At 41.3% G+C, this 16,623-nt stretch overlaps 1 protein-coding gene across 1 annotated transcript in view; it reads left to right on the forward strand.

Annotated features, from left to right (window-relative positions):
* The window catches only part of PDXK (pyridoxal kinase), a 50,054-nt gene extending 42,723 nt beyond the window's left edge, over positions 1-7,331 (forward strand). Inside the window, exons 9-11 of the mRNA XM_068915501.1 lie at positions 1,069-1,205; positions 1,740-1,806; positions 2,602-7,331. Of these exons, the coding sequence (XP_068771602.1) occupies positions 1,069-1,205; positions 1,740-1,806; positions 2,602-2,714 (317 nt within the window). The 3' untranslated portion in view covers positions 2,715-7,331. The remainder of the gene's footprint in view (positions 1-1,068; positions 1,206-1,739; positions 1,807-2,601) is intronic.
* Positions 7,332-16,623: the final 9,292 nt, after the last annotated feature.

Consider the following 16,623-nt stretch of genomic DNA (forward strand, 5'->3'; position numbering starts at 1 on the left):
GAGACAAGTCAGGTCTGAGGTCAAGCTGGGAAATCCAGTCAACAAGACCGGACAGCAGGGCTGCGTGCAGCTACACCTACAACATAGCTCAGGCAAGGATTGCTGGGCCAGAGCTTCCATGCAGCTCCTGGGCCAGTGGGCAGACAGTACGCGGGTGCAGGTCCCAGGTGAGGCTGGTCAGGGCTATTAAAGTGAGTGGCCCTGACAAGTAGTTGGGGTATAAAACAGAAAATTTGGATATTTTATAGGTTTGGATGCTTTTATGAGAAGTTATACTGTCCTGTTAACGGATTGTTCCCGCTCTGATGCGTTATGACATGTCCTTCTGCTTGTTCCTTATATTCCCTTCCATATTGTCACCAAGATTGACTGTGTGTTTGGGCTGTTACAGATTGTTTTCATATCAGAAGGGCATATTTGTGTGGGATAGTAAATAATCTCACTTTCTTGTTTGCCTATGTGGTATAGGCAAACACTTGTATTACCTACGTGATATAAATCCGGGCATCGTGCTCTAGACTCTGAGAGAAATAAATGTGTTTAATATAGACTCTACTAAGAACCACTCAGTATTTCTTAACACTTAGTACACATCAGGTCTGAAATGAGTCCGATCAGTCCCATGGCACATGGATTAGATATTCTCTGCTGATGTCTACAGCTGCTCTTGTGCCTCCATACAACCTAGAGATATTATAGGTTCCGGTTTGGGAAGCCCCATCTAGGATTCAGCAGTCTGCATAAACATGTGGCTTCCAGAGTAAGCTGCCACTGATGCGTAGATGAAAAATAGGTAGACTGTGTCTCTCAGTCCTCTCTGAAGATGAAGGTGCCAGCTACCTGCTCCCTCTTAGTGTACAGTATGTAAGTTGTATATGCTATCCCAGCTAGGCAAAGTTTCCGAAGGTTTCACATTTAAAAGAACTGGAACAATCTTTACAGTTCTCCTTAGGATCTTTAAGTTCCAAATAGCATAGGCTTTTGAGTGTGGTGATCACTTTTAAACGTTGGTAAATGTTATTGTATTAATTGCTGGATGTGTTACTTAACTGTCTGTCTATGTTGTAGCTAAAGCAGATGGTACCAAGATGACACAAAGAATTCGAGTGGAATCTCCTAAAGTGGATGCTGCCTTTGTTGGAACAGGAGACTTATTTGCTGCTATGCTTTTGGCGTGGACACATAAGCATCCAAACAATCTGAAGGTGTGGGAGAGGTTATTTGTCTGTCTGCGAATCTGGACTACAATATTTCTTTTTTGTTATTTTTATTCTGTAACATTATTTAAAGACTCTTCTGGTTTTGTTTTTTTTTTTTTCTTTCTCCTCACCATAAGGAGGGGAAAAAAAGCAGAATTTTCCTTCTTGCCGCAACATTTTAGATTGTATAAGCTTGGGTGACCGCATTTCAGTTAAAGCTGATGTGGTCTTTTTCTCTAGTCTGTAAGCATACTTTGTAATTTTGCCAAATAAGACATTCTTTTCTCTCTCTGTAGTGAGATACTGCATGTGTTTTGTTCCTAGCATCTGTTTTGGGAGAATTAAGAGATTCTAAAACTTTTTCTTTCCCAAACTCTGTTACGTTTTGTCTTTATTGGTTTGAAGAGAATAACTCATTAACTCTCTTTACTCTTCTGATCAGTCATGCTGGCCACTTAATATTATTATTTCAAAAGCACTGCTACTAAACTGGGCTACTGAAGCGTCATTAAAATCTAAATGAATTCTGTTAATGTGCAGGTGGCATGTGAAAAGACTGTATCAGCCATGCAACATGTTCTGCAAAGGACCATTAAGAGTGCAAAAGGTAACTCATTCAAACCTTGTTCCCAGATTTCCTCTGTCTGGATTTGTGTCAAAAGAAACATTTAGAGAGCTTTCTGTTTCCTAACTAAAGGTACTCCTCGCTGTGGAGGCAGCCAGGGAGAATTTTAAGAGAATTTACAAAATGAAAGCTAGGTAATCTATCAGTGGTGTTCCTTACTGTGTCCTCCAGTCCTATTCTTGACAACACCAGACAGAAGATGTCACTGTTCAACTTATACTTGGACTACAGTGGTGGTGAGACTTAACTGCTCTTTGAAGCAGTGGTAGAAGAACTTGAGGAAATGCTGTTTGACTGCAAAAGAGCCTATATTTTCAGTATAGCTTGCTCACTTGCCCTTTTAGTACCTGTGTATAGAGTTGAGAGTGGTTTATCAACTGGTAATAAACGGTAGGTCTATTTGTTGTGTAGGCTATGGAAGAAGTGTGTGTGTGTGTTTTTTTTTTTTTTTTTTCCCTAGCCCCTCTTCCCTTTGATTTGCCATGTTCTGTCAACTCCCAAGGAGATTCAGAAGGGAACTGTTTGCTCTTGGAGCATCTGTTTATCACTTTGTAATTGACAGCAGAGCTGTATTATTTTCCTGGAGAGAGATGCTAGGCAGGGATGTTGGCAGTTACAATGCTGACCTGTATCTTCCATCTTGAAGCCTTACACAGTAGTAAGGCAGGTGGGGAAAAGAAGAAAAAAAAAAAAAAAAAAGGATAGGCTAACAGAACAGTGTAACTTGTTTACGTTTGTACTGCTGTTTTTACTGATGTTCTGATATCATCTTTTTAGCACAAGCTGGAGAAGGAAACAAACCAAACTCAGCCCAGCTGGAATTGAGAATGGTCCAAAGCAGAAAGGACATAGAAAACCCAGACATCATAGTGAAAGCTACTGTGTTATAAAGGCTTTATGTCTCTACTAACGCACAATGTATTGATGTCCTCCTTTCTTTCCTGTAAATTGTAATATTTGCCTTAGATCTGTGACAGAAACCTGACTTTCATGAAATAGTGCCCAGCATAGGCAGATATCCACACTCAAACATATGTGCTGGCCTTGTTCAGTTTTAAAAACAAAACAGAGTTAATGTGCATTAATGCATATTCCCAGGTATCAAAATGGCTGTCAAATTCACCTAGTCTGTGTATTACCCTGGGCAAGGGAATATAATGTTCCTGCCTTGCCAAAGACTTGAGATGTGAATTTGCTAATGGAATGCTTGACTGACTGGAGAATATATTTCGAGATGACATCTAATGCCAGTGGAGCTGGTTATGTGCTTCTGTTTCCTGGAGATACCTGGTTACTTATTCTGGTATTCAGTATCTCGGCTGCTATGAAACTAAGCAGGGTTAAAACTGCACACAAACTTCTGGTTGTGTGTAAAGGAGTACTTTGAAGATGCATAGCATTTAAGTACTCTGAAGTGACCTTGAGGTGTCATTCATGTTACTGATAACTGCTCCTGTTTCTTGTTTATGAACAGTTATAATAATTTCAGTTTTTATAGGTACTGGCTGCTTATTTTTAACGTCCACAGGTACCCACATCACCTTCTCCTGAAAATCTGCTCCAGAAGCTTCTTTATGAATAAGGTAGAAGACTGTAGTTGTACCTCTGAGGCCAGGTTTGGTTCTTTTGTTTAGTTTTTAAGTAAAGACAAATGTTCTTTAAGGAGAAAAGCTAAAGCAGCTCCTGCTCTGAAAGCTGACCATCCTAGATTGCTCTCCATGAGTGGATGTACTTACAAACTGTATAGGACACTTCCACTTAGCAATAGTGAGTGCTGTTGGTGGGCTCATCCGTGCAGCAACCTGTGGTGAAAGTAATGTGCGTGCTTGAGTAAGTTAACGTACATTTACTAAATGCAACAAAACATCCAGAATTTGTTTGTCCGTAACGTAATTCTCTGCAAACCTCGCTGACTGGAGTTTACAGAAGTGCATTATTACTCATCTTCAAACAAATTTTTATTTCCAAATTCTGCTTCATAAGGCTTTAAGATGGGATTCTTATTAATTTCGGTGTGCTGTATATCACAGCCAAACATTATACCAGTAGATAGTAGATACGCTGACACATGCTGACCCCTTGTATTTCCTGTTGACTTCAGTATGGCACTGAAGTTCTTGCTTCTCCCAGGATGAGAGCTAGTGTGTTGTCAAACCCAAATTCAGTTGCTGAGCTTTATTTGTCTTTGATGGCATAGGAAGATAAAAAAGTGCATGTGTGCTTACAATTGCCTGAAGGAAAATTGCATTAGAAGAGAGGGCAGCTCCGTTTTTTTCCTGATTACTTGAGTATGCTCAGGAAACTTGCTCTCCCAGATGCCTTTCTTGCATCTTGCTCGCCACGCCTGCCTAACTGATAGGCAGTGTCACTTGCATAGCTTGGAGTCCCCAGGAGAACTGGACTGGAGACCGCTTGGGGTGCTGTAGCCTTCACTCATCCTATGATTTTGTGGATTCTCTGCCATTGTAAAAGTTCATTGGTTTCACTTAATAGAAGAGCAATTTATCCTTTCGGTTAATTTTTTTTGGCTAAGCAGATTTTTTTAATAGAGTAAGATTTCCTAATTAATACACTTCCGAAACCCTGATTTTCAGTGTCTCTGAAGCAAATGACATTTAAGAGGTGAGCACATTTTGCAGTAAATGTAAGAGACAAACTTTCAGCTTTCACTCTCGGTAACTAGTAATACTTTTACTGCCCTCTTGCAATAGAATGCCATTGCGCATTAAAATGAGAAAAATTCTTTTGACTTGAGAATTTTAAGGAAAAAAAAAAAAAAAGAAAACTTGACTCTACTGCCACAGTTCATAGTAACCACTGCCATAAAATACCTTTCTAGCAATAATGATTTTGGTGATGTGAAGAGCAATTAGCAATCACTAGAAGAGATGAGTTTGTGGCTGATGTCCAGTGTATAAAAAGAGGTGAAGTATCTTATCAATGTGTATAAATATCTGATAAGAGCAAGTAAAGAAGATGGAGCCAGACTTCTCAGTGGTGCCCTGTGAAAGGACAAGAGGCAATGGGTACAAACTGAAACACAGGAAGTTCCCTTTAAACATAAGGAAAAACTTTTTTACTGTAGGGGTGATTGAACACCGGAACAGATTTTCCGGAAAGGTGGTGGAGTCTCCATCCTTGGACACATTCAAAACCTGACTGGACACAGTCCTGGGCAGCCTGCTATAGCTGACCCTGCTTGAGCAGGGGGCTTGGACTAGACGATTTCCAGAGGTCCCTTCCAACCCCAACTATTCTGTGATTTTTATGAGGTACAAATCACTTGCCTTTTTTCTCCGCGTTACATTTTTAAATTAATGCAGACTTTTTTTCCTTCCTGAGACACAGGCTTCCAGATAGGCTAAGAAATAGCTCTGTATTAATAAATTGCCATATTTTTTTAGATAAGCTTATTTTTGCTAGGGCAGTTGCACAGGGAGCACAGTTGCCTTTTTTGAGATAGTTGCTTTCAGCAACAGTATTTAAAAGCTGCAGCTGGAGATGCATTTCAACAGTTGAGCGCAAAAGCATTTTAACTATTTCTAGCATGGATTACATAAGTGTTATACACCATATTCCGAACATAAACTGACTCACTTATAGTTATTTTTTTAAAATGTAGACCATTTCACATTGAAATATATAATCCCCATCATCCATTTGGGAAGAGGGGATGAACAGACTGAACTTCCTTGGCTCTGTGTGCCATGGTTCTTTAACTGACTTTGCAGCATTAAGCTTGACTCCCTAGCCCAGACATAACCAGCTTTTTGGCTCCTGTGGGTCACGTACCAAAATCTTCAGATGGCCAAACTCTGAGACCTCCACCACGTCCCTCAGGTTGCTAAGAGGTAGATGAGCCCTAGGAGCAGTTCACAGGCAGGAAATGACTTAAAGTTACCTTACAACCAAGGTTTGGCAAGTGCAGTCAACCTTAATATTGCCATGAAACAGCGTGTGAGATGTTTGCTGGGGCAACTTATATCTGTCAGGTGTCAGTCACCTCTTCCCGTTGCTTCAAAGAAGGAAGGATCACTCCAAGTAATTCACACCTTCTTGGAATGTGTGACCTGGCCATACACTGACAGGGGATGGAAGCAACAATGAAGAGAGAGCTTCGGGGGGGGGGGGGGGGGGGGGGGGGGAGGGATACAAATACAAAAATACTAAGTTTGCAAAAGTTTGTGTTTTTGTACTAGCAATTGGCTGCTAGCTTCTTTTGCCGAAGTCCCTGGGAGTTGCTCCTATGGTATCTGTTCTGAACTCCAACTGACCTGATCTAAATTAGGTCGGGTTTATGCATTCACTGAAGAACTGGGCTTAACATCTCTTGCCTGGAAGATCAGAAACTTAACATCAAAAAATTAGCTCTAACTTTTTGTAGTCACAACGTGCTAACCTAGGTATTTTTAAACGGAAAGGTATACATAAATAATATATAGATGCATTTTTACTGGTTCAGAGTTATCTAGCACTTTTTCATAATGTTTGCAGAACAAAATTCATACTCTTAACACAATCATATCCAGTCTTTATTCTCTCCTCTCCTCCTGCATATAATATCAGTAAAGATTCCAAGTTGCTACTGTATTTCTAGTGCAGCTGAAAAGTGTTTCAGTATTAGACAGCTATCCGTTATTTAAGGGAATGGAGGAGGTGTATCAACGTTATGTGATCTACTTGCAGATCCTTAGGTGAGGAAAGAGGGTTAGTCTAAACCAATTTAGGTCCCAGCTGGCTGCAGAAGAGCAAGCACTTTAGCACAAAAAGTGGTGTTGATAACTGAAAATCTTCCATGACTGTCCTAACAGCATGAAAGGCTTCTGTAACCTACTAATCCAGGGCCCCTCATCCATGAGGCTTTTCTGGTTAGAGACACTAACTTCACTGCTTGTGTTTGTGCCCAGTCGCCTTTCCCCCCATGCTTTCTCTTCACTTACTAGATGTAATTTGTGTTGTATCCCTTTCTCTGGAATGAACTTTTCAGTGTATGTGGTCAGCCATTTTGATTACTGCAAGTACACTTATTTGTGGAGCCACTGTGCAGGACAAACCAAAACTTATTTAAAAATGATCTACTCTATCCTGGGCCTAGATATAGTTTTTACATGCTTGAAATTCCCATTTGCATCTGTGGGAGACACATGCATAGACATTGTGCTAAAATGTGGGAGACACATGCATAGACATTGTGCTAAAATCAATGCTATTCACACTTGGTATAAACATTTTAGAAATCTGCAGTAAAATTGTCAACTTAAATGTTTGTTTGCTGATTTACATCATAAGTGGAAGAAATTTATAATCAACATGCTATACAAAAGATTCGGAGGACCAAGGTTTCTAGCTACTTATACTGCCTTGTTGAGTATCTTATGTGTGTCTTGATTAGATGGTGTTAATTTGTTGTCTGAGACTGCTATGGTGATTGTTTTATCTATTTTATTTTAAAATATGTGGCAAGGAAGATTGTAATAAAAGCATCTAAAAGCATCTACCCATACAAATTGTTAGATCCGATTTTTGAATATGTTAACCGTTTCAGAATTAAACAAAACCAGAACAGTTTGATAGTGTTGCTGAGTAAAGTGGATGTAATTAAAGGTTTTTTTCAGTTGTATCCTAGTGTAGAAAATGGGTAGGTAGTTGAAGAACTTGCATTTGTACACTGTAATCATCCCAGTATAACGCAGTAGGTGTGCAGAAGAGAATAACATCCTTGTCTTCTGAATTTTCCTATGAAACTTCTTCAAAAAGAACAGCTACTAGCATTTTGCCCCACTGCTCCTGTATGCCTTGTACTGCATGTGTAGGACTTCTCTGTGCTGTGCATAAAAGGTGAGAAGAGAGGCTTGGGATAAGAACCGTAACGCGTTTCCAGTTCTAATCCTTATGCAGCATTTAGCTGCAGTACCCTTCACAGGGTAGTTTTTACCTCATTGCCTAGCTTAGAACATAAAAGACTGCAGTAGGAGACAAATCCTGCATGTCAGAGCAAGTGCTTCTGTCAGTACTCTGCATTTTCTACGCAAAGGCAGGTTCTGCAGGAGGCAGAGAGCATGTATTCAGTTTAATGAGAGCACTGGTAATTGCAGAAGATACTATGGCAGCATGGTTATGCCCACTGGAGAAGTTAGGTTTATAATTATACCCAAGAAAAACACTCCTCCTAACTGAAGGGTCTTGCGCATTTAAATAATGCCCTGAGACGCTAAGACAGAAAGGATGCAAATATTGGTCACGTTGAAGGTAAAATATTTCTTCATAAATTGAAACAGAAAACAATCCATTCTTTTGTATGACACTGCAGCCTCATTGGCTCGTTGATTAGTCCCATCATTGAACTCCTATTAAAATCACAGGTTAAGATTATCCAGAAAACATCGGTACTTCGTAAAAAGCATTTGCTTCTGATAATTGAGAACTTAACTGCTGAGCAGTTTTCTAGCCCACCAGCATTCTAAAACACATCGATTAAAGACACCCATGGAAACTAGGCTTTGAAACATTCAAGCAGAGCCCTGAAAATATCTCTTCTCTTTTTAAATAAACAAGTAAACCAGTGAGTTTATACCTGCTTGCAGGAGCAGATTTAAGGTACATTCTGATCCACAGGTTTTAGATCAGAAACCTGAAAAGTGACCTAAACTGCTAGAGAAGGGCTTTGAACGCAGAATCCAAGGTACCTGCTCTTGTCAGTACGCTCTTTTCAGGAAGGCTCAAGCTACTCTTTCATCATTTATGTGGAATCGGGAGGACGGTCTCCAGAAGGGGAGAATGTAGTTTGACTTTCAGCAGCTGAGGAGAGAGCTCCTGTCTGCTTTACCAGGTAACTGGTACCAGGTGCCAGCCCCAAAGCCACCAGCCACTGACTGCTCCAGCATCAATGATTCTTGAGGCAAATGGGATGCTCCCAAGTATGTTCCTGAATAAGCATGCATTCCTGGATTAGAGCCTCTACAATGCAAATAACAGTAATAACAAACACAGAGAATAATTTGTAGACTAGCAAATAAGGCAGCGCATTAGTAAGAGAGAGAAAACCAGCAATATGAGAAGGCTGTGCCATATGTTACTACTGAAATCACGTGTATTCCTTACCTATTGCCCATGTGGTTGCATTGCTATTTAGAAAAATCTGTGTGTAGAAGACTGTAGTATATGTACTCTTTGTTTGTGTGCGTGTATGTATGTTGAAGCTTTATTTGCAATGTGGTGGGGATGGGAAACAGAATTTGGGGGCTGGCTGTGTAGGCCTTTAGAATGTGAGCAGGAGGTCTTAATGATTTATATTTTTATAGATTGTGCTGAAGCTTTGGGTCCCAGCCACACATAGCCTTTTCTTCCAGAAAAATAGAACGGTATGAGAAGCGAGCAAGGTGGCTGTAATATAGTAGGGACAGTACAAACCCCACCAGCCCTGGACGGACTAATGTAACTTAATAAAAGATGCCTTTTTAAGTAATATTTTTTTAGTGCTAAATTGTTAAACAAAGAAATATTTATGAGCAAACTTTCTATGTACTTAAAGTTTGTGTGGTGCTTTGTACTAACTAGGTGGACCTGTTAAATGTTTACATATCTTAATAATTGTCCTCGAGATGTATATAGTAATTCAATGAATTTTATGCCAGAAAAAACAGTGGAGTTCTGTGTAATAGCAAATTACTTAATTTCTAATGAAATGGTAGGCTTTTTTAGTGTTTGTGTATTTTCTGGTTGGCAGTTACAAGTGGTATTCTTTCTGCAGTAAGGCTTATACACTTGATTGTAGAGAGAGGCAGTAGGATGGTAGATAATACTATTTAAAAGAAAACCCTAAATATTGCTACCTTATCCATTATAAAATCAGGTAAGTTGTGACATAAGCCTGAAACTTGGGTTTTGCATTAGAGTAAGATACCAAACTACTGGGGGCAGGCTAAAAATGGGTCACAGGTTTGTTTATTTACGTAAATAGGTCTGGAGGATCCTATAGGTACCCAATAACAGCATGTAAATAAATGAGAGATTAGAACAGGACTAGTCTTTACGCATTACATGAAGTTGACCGAGACTAACTTCTTTGCTTATACTGAATGAATGTGCAATAGATAGATGAGTAGGATAAATGGGCAAAAATGACGATTTTTTTTTTTTTCCTCTCCAGTCTTCTGTCAGTTGTAATAATGTGAAGGTTTTAAGTAGAGTGATCGGAATTTAAATTCAATAAATACATGACCTAGCTTTCAGAAGAGCTGAGTTACCAACAAAATTGCATTCAATCAAAAAGCAAGTGGTCAGCATATTTGAAAGTCAGAACGTTTTTTTTATCTCGTTATAATTATTTTATTCTTTGTTTTTTATAGCTGGGAGACTAGGGCTAAAGCAAATCCCTTCTAGGTATTTATTTTTCTGCTTGGTCATTTGGAGGCTCTCTGGGAAGTGCAAGGATCTGCCTCCGTAAGTCTATTAGTGGAGTATGGCCCTCCACTGAATGCTCCTACCCCAACCCTTAGCGGTCTGGAGGAACTGTGACCATCATTAATTATGATTTTGGTTGTTTTTATCTTTAGAAAAACAAGCCAGCATCCTCACTGCTCTTCTGAATAAATCACTATTGCAAAAACTAGGGAAGAATCCATCAGAAGTTCTCTCTCGAGTTCCTCAGCTCTGGATATGTTTAAAACAAAAGTATTGCTTCTGTTTTGTTGAGTTAGCAAGAAAAAAGTCGCTAAAACTGATCATCTGTTGTTGAGGAGAGAAGATAAGGAAGTGAACAGTTAGTGTTTTGCCTGCTTCACTGTGCCTTTATTTTCCTCTCTGGGAGTCTGTGGGTACAATGTAGGCATAGTGATGGCAGAGTGACTCTTCCACCTGCACTGCCCCTTGGGGGAAATGCAGAAGAGTTATTCTGTAAAACTGGGAGATAAGGTGGTGTAAATTTGTTGGGCTGTCCATTTCTAAATACAGTAACGAAGCTCTGATTTAGCACAGCTCTTAAGTGTGCACTTTCAAACTAAAGCATATACTGAATCGGGACACTGCTTTTATGGCTGTGGCAAAGGCAGTGGGATATTAATTCTCTCGCCTTCACCTCTTCCCTATTTTAGGAACCTAGTTTAGTCATGTAATTTCCCTGAACTTTTTCTATAGTTCGTGGAGAGAAAGTGACTCCACAAGTGAATGATTCAGATAACTGAGGCTAGGCTCTTGCTCTTTGGAAAAGGAAGGTGTGGCGTTATCAGCTGCGATGGTGGATTTCAGTTGTCCAGCTCTGCTGCACCGTAAATCTGCACCCAGTTATTCCTCTGCTATCACTTTTGCTGGCGCGGGTACTTGCCCATCCCCGTAATGAGTGAAGTGAAAGAGCTAAACCAATGGAGAACTTACCCAGACCAAAAAAAAAAAAAAAAAGGAGTTTTCAGCTGCTGTAGCTCATTTTAACTTTCTCATCTTGGGAGCAGACAAGTACTTGTGCTACAATGGAGAGGATGGGAGGATGCAGCTGGGCAAAGGGGGCAGGGGGCAGTGGGACTCTCCCTTTTCATGGCAGCAAGTGGCTAGGTAAGCACAGCCAAATTGCAAAGTTGCACCAATAGTGGTAGAGAAAAGAAGTCCTTGTCAGCTTAAGTACTTGAAAGAAGAGCTATAGATTTAATAGTATGAGTTTGGTGTTCTCAGTCGAGCCCAACATGTGTAGGGCAAAAACATTACACTATTGGAAGATTTTGTGCGACTGCCCTTACCTATATGCTCCTTATGCCTAGCAGAGTAGAAAATAGCAGATAACAAAGCAGTAAAGCAGTTATCTAACTAGGGAACACAGATAGAGTAGCAGGTAGATAAAACTGCAAGTCTGCTTTCACAGCACTTGCATGGTGTCAATATTGTCCAGGTCTGGCTCTTTTCCCTTCCCATGCCCCTTAAAAAAAGGGGGAGGGGGCAGAGTTACCTGTGAGTTGAGGTGACATTAAGATTTGCTTTTGTTTATAGGCTTCTGATTCAGAAGGGTTTTTCAACAGAAGCCTTTTCAAGCAGTGTGATACAAACACACTGTTGGCTTGGAGCATGATTCTACTTTTTTTATAGATATATCACAAAGCAATGTTGTTGGAAGATCACTTGTAGACAGGTACTCATGCTCTGTGATCTGTATCTAGTAAAGCTCATATATTCACATACCCGATATGAGCTTATGCAAGCCATGCCTTGCTAGGGAACAAACCTGTATGGTTTGTTGTTGGAGATGAGACGACAGAAGAATTTAGCACCAGTGATCTTATAATTTGCCTTTAGTGAGCGTAATTACTAGCGTAATGGAGCCCTTTTAATTTTGTTTTCATACCAGAAAATGGGGTGTGACATCATATGTGTGATTTTAATAGTTTTTAGCTGGCTGAACTGGGAAATATGAATCAGGATTGTTAAAAATGGGAGGGATAGTCATGAACTTATCTAAGATATAAATAAGGGGAGAAAATTTGACATTTGTGTCTAATTCAGAAATAATTAAATATTGACCCAGTGGGTGTGACATATCTTGAACAGGGAGTAGCATCTGGAAGAGGCCAATATTTAGGGTTTTTGTCAGAAGCACAGTTAATTCTGCTCTACTGCTCAGTGAGAAGGACCAGCACAGATGCCACCAGAGCCTCATCTCATAATACTGTAATACTGACTGTGGTTTTCTTGTGAGTCTTGACCTCTTCTTATGAAAATAATAATACACAATTAAATATTTTCATGGTGTATAAGTGAAACTTTTTTTTTTTTTCAATAAAACACATTTCTTTTACTAAATGGTCTTTTCTTGGTGCTGTTTTTCTTTCTCCAGTTAGCTGGGGGTGCCCAGCTTTACCGGAGATCAGAACTGTGGGATTCCGCCATCTGCCCCCCTCACAAACATCTCCCTCAAGTTACCCAGGGCCCAGTCTTGTGCCTGCCCTGCTCAGTGGTATTTGAAATCTACTTGCCTTTCACCTTTGGGAGCCGCACCACAGGGCACTGGCCTTTGCCTGAGCTAATCGAGGCTGGCCTGCTGCCAAAAGCCGGCTGGGCAATTCTACCCCTTCATCCTGCACAATGAAATTTCATTCCACAGTGATATGGATTGGTTTTAACTGCCAATTTAGCATCCAGTTCCTGTGGCTCTGGAATAATTTGCAGTTAATTATTGTAAAGAATGACTACACCCCAGAAAGAGAGTATCTAATCCTGCTTGTGCTGGGACATTTCAAAACCTAACAGTGAGGAATAAGGTTAGGTAAAACATGATGGATTCCTTCAGGGATCTGAGGTATTTAAACAGCCTCTGTTTCCAGTTAGCTAAATTTCACCACCTGTAAATTATGGGGTAGAATGAGTAGTATATCGCAGGCCAGTGTCCAAAGCAGGAAATAATCTGCTAAGTGCTACTGGCTTAGGTTTCTCGAGTGACAATCAAAGAGGAGAGGTTTAAGGACAGCTACATACCTTCCTGTTCCTGTCTTGTTTTAATCTAGATCCTTTATTTACTCATTTATTTACATAGCTAATCCAGACGCTTTGTGAATGTTAATCACAGGTATAGGTGCATTCTTGAATGATCAAGGCATCTCCCTGCTAATTATCTGACCACATCCAGCATCACTGGAAAGAACAAAATATTAGAAAGTGCTTCCTATGCATTCATTTCAGGTAATATTATCAGTATAACTTGGCCAGAGAATTTCACCCTGCTAATCCTGGTAACCAAGCCTCTAGGGAGTTCCCAAGATATTCCCTCTCTATAGTGGGTGCTACCCCTTTGGGAGCTGTTGTCACCTCTGCCTGACAGCGTGGTGACAGTTCTCTTTACTACCAACCCACGCTGTAGCACATGCTTGATTCATGGCAATAACCTGGCACTACAACCTTTAGAAATGTTTATATGAGATGCATCGAACTGGTGTGGCCATGTTCTCCAACTGATGGCATTTGGGGGCCAGTAGCAGGAGTGAGCATGGGGGGGAAGAAAGCTTGGCCCAATTTTCATTGGCAGTTGCTGGCCCCAGAGAGCAGACACAGGGAACCAGGGGAAGACAATTTGAGCATTTGTTTTAGGGGAAGTTGCTTAAGCCAGTACCTATGTTCATAGCCTCGAAAGTGGGACACTACCAGCTGAGGATCTCTCCTGTCATGAGCAACAGCCGTTTCTTTTTGTCTCTCTTTGTAGTTTGCTGAGTAGAATTAGAAAATGTGCAGAATAAGGAGACACCTCAGAGGAGCAGTACCTCCACCTGTGGAAATGTAGCTGAGATTTCAGGAGGTCCCTCTGCAGCCAAACAGAGGTGCCACACACTCCGTCCATGGGTCAGTCTGACTCACTTGAAGTCCCACCTGCCCCATACCTGCAGTACAAGCCATAGAATTTGCTGGGCACATCTGCCTTTAGGGGATTCAAGTGGTCAATCTGAGGCACTTGGCTCTCCTGTTTTCTAAAAAAGGAAACGTCTCCTCTTTATTGCTACACAAAGGCCACGTTCTGCCTCTGAGCTCTGTTCATCCGGTTCGTGCCCAAGAACGCTGCTGCTGTGGATGAAGGGAGTTAAGAGTCTCTCATTTCTGTCCCAGTCATGGACCACAGCTCCTCACAGCAGAGCCCTCTTCATGGAGAGGGCTGGTTATCCCTATTGCAGAAACAAGGTGGGATTTTGTTTATTTACTTATTTTTGGTAAGCAACGTTTGTTTCAAATACAAGAGAAAAGTGTTGCAGGCAGCTTAACAAGAGGAATTTAAGGTGATAATAAAATAATAAAAGCTGACATTTTTCCCCCCTCCCCTTTTTATTACAAAGACTAGCTTAGGTTAATGAGCGGAGACATTTAAAAATGAACAGAAGGGTAGTGCTCACACAGCATGGGCAGCCTTTCGAATTCATCGCTGAAGGAGGTTGAGTCAGATACTGTGAATGGATTCAAGAGAACTGGACGGTTAATGATACTCGTTGGCTACGGCAGCTAAAATGAGGTAATCGAATCTCCTGCCTCCAGGAATACGTTAACTGTCGGGAAGCCTGGGAAGAATTTAACACTCCTGTTCGCTAGTGTCCAGTGTCCAGCATTACATGGCTGGGAGGCTGTGACAGCCTGGCATGGTAGGTCCCAGGTGCTGAACGTGGTGATACAGCACTGACCCACTCCAGTATCTGAACCCCATGATACTTGATCTGTTTTTTTCAAGTGGTACCATTGATCCAGCAAGCCTGCTTGAGTGCAAAAAAAAACGCTAGTAAGGCTGGTAAAGATTAAGTTTTGTATTTAATATTTGAACAGAGTTTGGTTAAATTACTACTACAAAAGGAAAGATGCCCCTATTAGTGAAAGCAAACAGGTCAAAAGATTATAAACCCCATTTTTAGAGGTCACTGATGTATTCTCTGGAACTGAGTAATTCTTAAGACTTTTTTGGCTTTTTTATCCCATTGACACAATTCAGGCTCTTAAAACTTCTGAGCGAGCAGCCAGCGCAACAGTGCTGGTTGCAACAGGCTGTATCTTCCTCCGAGAGAATAAGTACCATGTGTTCAGGGAGAGACGAGTTTTTTGGGTGCTGGATGAATTTTCCAGGGCTCTGCTAGTGAAATGCATGTGGCTCAAAGCAGCCAAGGATGCAGTTTTATGGCAGCGTGGATGGATCCAGTGCAGGGCTGTTGTGTTCCCAGCTGCCCTTTGCCCACAGCTGCATTTCTTGCTCCTTCCCCTCACCCCCCAGAGCCCTGCTGGCAAGGAAGCCTGCAGTGAGCTGGTTCAGGGAGCTGATGCAGCTGGAAACCACCTCTACCAAAAAAATTGGATTACTTTTCAGCTGGATCAGTTCCCTGAGCCACCTCACTGCAAGGAGCAGCATAGGCACAACAGGGCAGGGGCTGGCACATGCACCTAGGGATGGAAGAGAGCACGGCGACACCGCCTTCAGCGTGCTGAGGCAGGTGGGAACCAGGCTTGAGCCAGAGCGATGCTGCTGAGCCATGCACCCTGTTACCAGATGCCAGAGAGCTTTCCTGGTTTTTGCTGATCAAAGACTCTCCCCTCTTTTAACTCCCTGCATCACCAGGGCTGAAATCAGCCCCTGCAGATGAGCAGGGAACATGTGAGAACGACCTCCTGCCCAGCTCTGGGGCTCACTATGCCACTAGCTGTGAAGTGCTTTGAAGCAGGACAATTAGTTAGAAATCACTCTTCCACCAGGTGGAGACAGAAGTATTTATTTACTGCAGCCAAAATAATCAACATGGTTACAAGGATCTTGATGCTGATATTTCTTGCGCTGTGCCCAAACAGTCCCACCTGCTCAGGTGAGACTCAGCTGAATAAAGACTATTCTTAATGCCTGGCTAAGTCCTTAACAACTCATTAACTCATTGTGAGGCTTTGGGCTAGGAGGTTCAAGGCTTAGCCTAAAGGATCTTTATGCATTAATCCCTGCCTTTCAATGTAAACACATATATTGAGACCCTTGCTTGATACAGGCAGATAGCTAGGATTAGGAAGTGGCTTTCTGCTAAGACAAGGCATGTGGTAAGTTGGTGTTTTGGGGTGAAAATGGAGAGGGGTTAGGGGAAATGACTTGCCTTTTTGGTTCTACTTTTGAGGAATATTGTGACAGGGCCTGCGTGGAGCTTATGTACCACTGCTGCATTCCCCAAAGACTGTTTTACTGCTTATCTCACTGCTTAGATGGCTTCCTGCAGAGAGGAACAAGACATGAAATAATAATGATGTAATAGCTAAGGAATAAATGCATCCACTGATTTGTTAGCTAAGTAGGAAATATCTGACTTACCTTTGTAAGGGCAA

Source organism: Struthio camelus, chromosome 1, assembly GCF_040807025.1.
Source record: "Struthio camelus isolate bStrCam1 chromosome 1, bStrCam1.hap1, whole genome shotgun sequence".
Classification (NCBI taxonomy): Eukaryota; Metazoa; Chordata; class Aves; order Struthioniformes; family Struthionidae; genus Struthio; species Struthio camelus.